The sequence below is a fragment of the Cyclopterus lumpus genome, chromosome 4 (assembly GCF_009769545.1).
Source record: "Cyclopterus lumpus isolate fCycLum1 chromosome 4, fCycLum1.pri, whole genome shotgun sequence".
NCBI lineage: Eukaryota > Metazoa > Chordata > Actinopteri > Perciformes > Cyclopteridae > Cyclopterus > Cyclopterus lumpus.
Genome location: NC_046969.1, coordinates 3,647,628 through 3,654,100, shown reverse-complemented (window position 1 = coordinate 3,654,100; position 6,473 = coordinate 3,647,628). Strand labels below are relative to the sequence as shown.

Below are 6,473 nucleotides of genomic sequence, written 5' to 3'. Positions count from 1 at the left end.
AATGTTTTGCACGGTGTATTGATACTAAAATGGTACCGTAGTACCCGTACATTAAAGAAACGATACAATTTTGTATATTTTTTGTATAGATGCTTAATTAAAATATACCAGTATCTAATTTGTGATATTGGTATTGAGGACCTATTGTTCTTAAAGCGTTTATTATTATTACCGTACAAGTTTTTGCCTGTTAGCTTGAATGTCGGCCTGCGACATCTAGCGCTGCAATGTTTTGCACGGTGTATCGATACTAAAATGGTACCGCGGTACCGTACGTTAAAAAAACAATGACATTTTGCATATTTTTTGTATCGATGCTTAATTAAAATATACCAGTATCTAATTTGTGATATTGGTATTGAGGACCTATTGTTCTTAAAGCGTTTATTATTATTACCGTACAAGTTTTTGCCTGTTAGCTTGAATGTCGGCCTGCGACATCTACCGATGCAATGTTTTGCACGGTGTATCGATACTAAAATGGTACTGCGGTACCCGTACGTTAAAAAAATTATACACTTTTGCATATTTTTTGTATCGATGCTTAATTAAAATATACCAGTATCTAATTTGTGGTATTGGTATTGAGGACCTATTGTTCTTAAAGTATTTATTATTATTACCGTACAAGTTTTTGCCTGTTAGCTTGAATGTCGGCCTGCGACATCTACCGCTGCAATGTTTTGCACGGTGTATCGATACTAAAATGGTACCGCGTACCTGTACGTTAAAAAACGATACGATTTTGCATATTTTTTGTATCGATGCTTAATTAAAATATACCAGTATCTAATTTGTGATATTGGTATTGAGGACCTATTGTTCTTAAAGCGTTTATTATTAAAACCCTACAGGTTTTTGCCTGTTAGCTTGAATGTCGGCCTGCGACATCTACCGCTGCAATGTTTTGCACGGTGTATCGATACTAAAATGGTACCGCATACCTGTACGTTAAAAAACGATACGATTTTGCATATTTTTTGTATTGATGCTTAATTAAAATATACCAGTATCTAATTTATGATATTGGTATTGAGGACCTATTTTTCTTAAAGCGTTTATTATTATTACCGTACAAGTTTTTGCCTGTTAGCTTGAATGTCGGCCTGCGACATCTACCGATGCAATGTTTTGCACGGTGTATCGATACTAAAATGGTACTGCGGTACCCGTACGTTAAAAAAATTATACACTTTTGCATATTTTTTGTATCGATGCTTAATTAAAATATACCAGTATCTAATTTGTGGTATTGGTATTGAGGACCTATTGTTCTTAAAGTATTTATTATTATTACCGTACAAGTTTTTGCCTGTTAGCTTGAATGTCGGCCTGCGACATCTACCGCTGCAATGTTTTGCACGGTGTATCGATACTAAAATGGTACCGCGTACCTGTACGTTAAAAAACGATACGATTTTGCATATTTTTTGTATCGATGCTTAATTAAAATATACCAGTATCTAATTTGTGATATTGGTATTGAGGACCTATTGTTCTTAAAGCGTTTATTATTAAAACCCTACAGGTTTTTGCCTGTTAGCTTGAATGTCGGCCTGCGACATCTACCGCTGCAATGTTTTGCACGGTGTATCGATACTAAAATGGTACCGCGTACCTGTACGTTAAAAAACGATACGATTTTGCATATTTTTTGTATCGATGCTTAATTAAAATATACCAGTATCTGATTTGTGATATTGGTATTGAGGACCTATTGTTCTTAAAGCGTTTATTATTATTACCGTACAAGTTTTTGTCTGTTAGCTTGAATGTCGGCCTGCGACATCTAGCGCTGCAATGTTTTGCACGGTGTATCGATACTAAAATGGTACCGTAGTACCCGTACATTAAAGAAACGATACAATTTTGTATATTTTTTGTATTGATGCTTAATTAAAATATACCAGTATCTAATTTGTGATATTGGTATTGAGGACCTATTGTTCTTAAAGCGTTTATTATTATTACCGTACAAGTTTTTGCCTGTTAGCTTGAATGTCGGCCTGCGACATCTAGCGCTGCAATGTTTTGCACGGTGTATCGATACTAAAATGGTACCGCGGTACCGTACATTAAAAAAACGATGACATTTTGCATATTTTTTGTATCGATGCTTAATTAAAATATACCAGTATCTAATTTGTGATATTGGTATTGAGGACCTATTGTTCTTAAAGCGTTTATTATTATTACCGTACAAGTTTTTGCCTGTTAGCTTGAATGTCGGCCTGCGACATCTACCGCTGCAATGTTTTGCACGGTGTATCGATACTAAAATGGTACCGCGTACCTGTACGTTAAAAAACGATACGATTTTGCATATTTTTTGTATCAATGCTTAATTAAAATATACCAGTATCTAATTTGTGATATTGGTATTGAGGACCTATTGTTCTTAAAGCGTTTATTATTAAAACCCTACAGGTTTTTGCCTGTTAGCTTGAATGTCGGCCTGCGACATCTACCGCTGCAATGTTTTGCACGGTGTATCAATACTAAAATGGTACCGCGTACCTGTACGTTAAAAAACGATACGATTTTGCATATTTTTTGTATCGATGCTTAATTAAAATATACCAGTATCTAATTTGTGATATTGGTATTGAGGACCTATTGTTCTTAAAGCGTTTATTATTATTACCGTACAAGTTTTTGCCTGTTAGCTTGAATGTCGGCCTGCGACATCTACCGCTGCAATGTTTTGCACGGTGTATCGATACTAAAATGGTACCGCGTACCTGTACGTTAAAAAACGATACGATTTTGCATATTTTTTGTATCAATGCTTAATTAAAATATACCAGTATCTAATTTGTGATATTGGTATTGAGGACCTATTGTTCTTAAAGTGTTTATTATTAAAACCCTACAGGTTTTTGCCTGTTAGCTTGAATGTCGGCCTGCGACATCTAGCGCTGCAATGTTTTGCACGGTGTATCGATACTAAAATGGTACCGCGTACCTGTACGTTAAAAAACGATACGATTTTGCATATTTTTTGTATCGATGCTTAATTAAAATATACCAGTATCTGATTTGTGATATTGGTATTGAGGACCTATTGTTCTTAAAGCGTTTATTATTATTACCGTACAAGTTTTTGCCTGTTAGCTTGAATGTCGGCCTGCGACATCTAGCGCTGCAATGTTTTGCACGGTGTATCGATACTAAAATGGTACCGCGGTACCGTACATTAAAAAAACAATGACATTTTGCATATTTTTTGTATCGATGCTTAATTAAAATATACCAGTATCTAATTTGTGATATTGGTATTGAGGACCTATTGTTCTTAAAGCGTTTCTTATTATTACCGTACAAGTTTTTGTCTGTTAGCTTGAATGTCGGCCTGCGACATCTACCGCTGCAATGTTTTGCACGGTGTATCGATACTAAAATGGTACCGTGGTACCCGTACGTTAAAAAAACGATACGATTTTGCATATGTTTTGTATCGATGCTTAATTAAAATATACCAGTATCGTATTTGTGATATTGGTATTGGTATTGTTCTTAAAACGTTTATTATTTTGCCGCAATCTATGTTCTTGATCAGATCAGTTTATAATTTTGGTCAAATCAAACCGTAGTTATCAAAGCTTTAAAGGTATATATTGATCAGATCTTTTGAGTCATCTTGACTGGAAATGACGGGACCAGCCCTTTTATAGTGGAGAGATTATTTGATGCCCACCGCTATTATGGGATTTACGGTAATTTTTCTCTTTTCGGTTTGGGGCAGCGCTGTGGCTCCTGGCCGCAGTCTGCCCATATTTATATCATTGAGGAGAAGATCGGGTGCGAAATGCTGATTAATGTCTTCACCTTGAATTGTGCGTAAATGGAGGGCTTAACGGTTTAAATGTAAATTAAGACATGCGAGTGTGTGTGTGTATGTGTGTGATACTATCTCAGCCACGGGTGATGCTTCAGCTGGTCCAGGGTGAAACGAATATCCGGGTCCGCATGAAAGCACGCCTCAAAGAAATCTTCGCCATCTGTAGCGAAAGGAGAAGAAAGGTTTAAATCCTGTGATCCATCGCAACGTGAACTCAAATGAACAGATTTTTTGGGTTTATGTTTTTCTTACTTGTGGAAAGCCAACTCGTCTCATTCAGCTCCAGAAAGGTCATCTCCGGTGTAAATGCTGCCTTGTGTCGCATGAAGAACAGGACCACTCCGATCTGGAATACTGTCGATGGTCCCGCTTTGTACTCCTCCCGACTAGACCACTCTGGGGGGACGTGAGTACCTAAAATATACAGACATAATAAAAAAGACAGTGAGGAGTAGGAAGAGTCACGGATGGGTAAAGTTAATAAAGAGCAGGAGTAAAACTGGACTTCTTACCATAAAAGGTGTCACAGGCGTCGTCTTCTCTACCGAAGCAGCTCAGGCCGAAGTCGATGACGCGAACTCGCGGCGCCTTCATGCAGGTCTCAATAAGGAGATTTTCCGGCTTGATGTCCCGGTGGAAAATGTGTTTCTCCTGCAGGTCAATGGCTGCATTCACCAACTGCTTAATTATAACCTGAAAGACAAAAAAAGAGAGAGTTGAGGGATCAGAGAGGAGGATGCTTGGACATATTTTCATGGCTGTGACTCTGAGATGACTACAGCAGCTTACCTTGGCTTCCTTTTCCTTCAAGTAGCCTCCTTTGGTTTCAATGTAGTTGGAGAGGTCTACGGCCGGCATCGGCCTCTCCAGCACCAGGATCAGCTTCTCGTCCACAATGTACCAGTCCAGCAGGTCAACGTGTGCTGAATGCCGCTCCGATTCGGCCCCTAGTTTGTATAGGACAGCGACCTCCATGGGGATCTGGTTCCCGTCACTGTCTTCGTGAAGGAGGAGATCTTCGTCTATGGTAATATGCTTGATGGCGACCTACGGGAGATACAAACAAGACTTTTTGGTTACACTTCCTGACCGTACTGTGTGTGCGTGTCTGTATGTGTGTGAAAGAACATGTGAAAAAACTTACAGGCAGATTATCCTCTCTGCGAAAGCCAGCATACACGCATCCAAATCCTCCTTTGCCAAGTTTCTTCTGCTGCCGGTACTTGGCCTTAAACACGGCTGACGGGTCTAGAACCCTGTTCTTCTTCTGAACCGGTCCGTCATCGGCGACCGCCTTCCTCTTAGCGCTTCTCTCGCTAAGAGCCGCCTCGGGTGCGTTTCCGCTTTCTAGAGATGAGAGAAAAAAACATCACAACATGAATTTACTAACATTCACGACACGAACGAGGACAAAAACACAAGACGATCATTCGATGTCTCTTAAATCATTTACAGCAGAATAATAGTTAAAATATGGGGATGTAGCTTACCAGTGTCCTCTGAGCTGGATGTCAACTCATCTTCACAGGGGATGGGCTCCAGGATGGGTTCCAGTCTCCTGCTTTTCTCCCTCTGTAAGCATTCCCCATCTTCCGTTCTTTTCCTCTTCAGTCGTCCAGGAACAACACTAATGTCGTCCGAGGTGGACGGCAACTCATCTTCGTAGGGGCTGGGGTCCAGTTGCATGCTTCCCCCCCTCTGTGGGCTTTCCCCATCTTGCGTTACTTCAGTATTCCCTTCTCCAGGGACGACGTCCTTCTCCTCAGCTTTGAAGAGCTTTCCTAATACTTTCCCCATTACACCTGAAGACTGCTGAAGACCTTTCTAACAACGTTAGTCCTTGTTGCTGTAATGCCGGAGTATATATAGGGAAACTGGCACTGAGTGTTCTAGGGCCTTTGATGAGGGGCTGTAGTTCCGTGCCTTTGAGGCCACATATTCCGGAACACAATCTTATCACCGTGCTTACGGAATATGAAAATGAGGGTTTAGAGTAAATTCTGTGTGTACAGTTTATAATTAAAGATGGAGGTATCCACTGAATACATTCATACAGTGCATACAATACTACATGTACAAGCATACAATACTTAATACTGACTCTCAGTCATCTGGCTGGCTTTCCTCCAAACTAATAATAAAATGTACTCTTTTATAAATTGTTCATCTTAATCTTAAAGTCAAACACTTAAGTATGAATAAAGACAGATTTTTTTGCTTTCGGTATGTTTTCTGTGGGTCCAGATATCTCAACTGTAACTTTTTCTCAATCGCCACCTGCAAGATCAGGTTTTTTTTCTGGACTTACAGGTAAACCTGAATGTAAGCAGGTAATAATCGTGGTATGCGGTACATTACGGTGAGCTTGCCTGTGAGGGGAGGGGAGGGGTGGGGGGGTGGTGGACGTGAGCAGCCTGATACGCAGCAGAAAGCACTGCAAGCAGCGCTGTGACGCTTCTCCGTTCCCGAATTGAGTTTCCTGAAGCACGATGACGGCAACAGACCAGCATTGATGTTTCTTAATGCTCATTATATATATATATATATATATATATATATATATATAATAATCAGCTATGAGGATGCACCCACACACTTTAAATGTTCCATGCTTTTGTTTGAAGTTCTCTAT

The 6,473-nt window shown here is 39.5% G+C and overlaps 1 protein-coding gene across 1 annotated transcript; it reads right to left on the bottom strand.

Annotated features, from left to right (window-relative positions):
• Positions 1 to 3,909: 3,909 nt before the first annotated feature.
• On the bottom strand, positions 3,910 to 5,527 carry LOC117729332 (serine/threonine-protein kinase pim-2-like). The gene is made up of 6 exons (XM_034530309.1): positions 5,332 to 5,527; positions 4,986 to 5,188; positions 4,631 to 4,888; positions 4,354 to 4,534; positions 4,094 to 4,255; positions 3,910 to 4,001 (listed from the first exon to the last, which is right to left on the bottom strand). Exons 1-6 carry the CDS (start codon positions 5,525 to 5,527, stop codon positions 3,910 to 3,912), a joined length of 1,092 nt encoding a protein of 363 aa, XP_034386200.1.
• Positions 5,528 to 6,473: the final 946 nt, after the last annotated feature.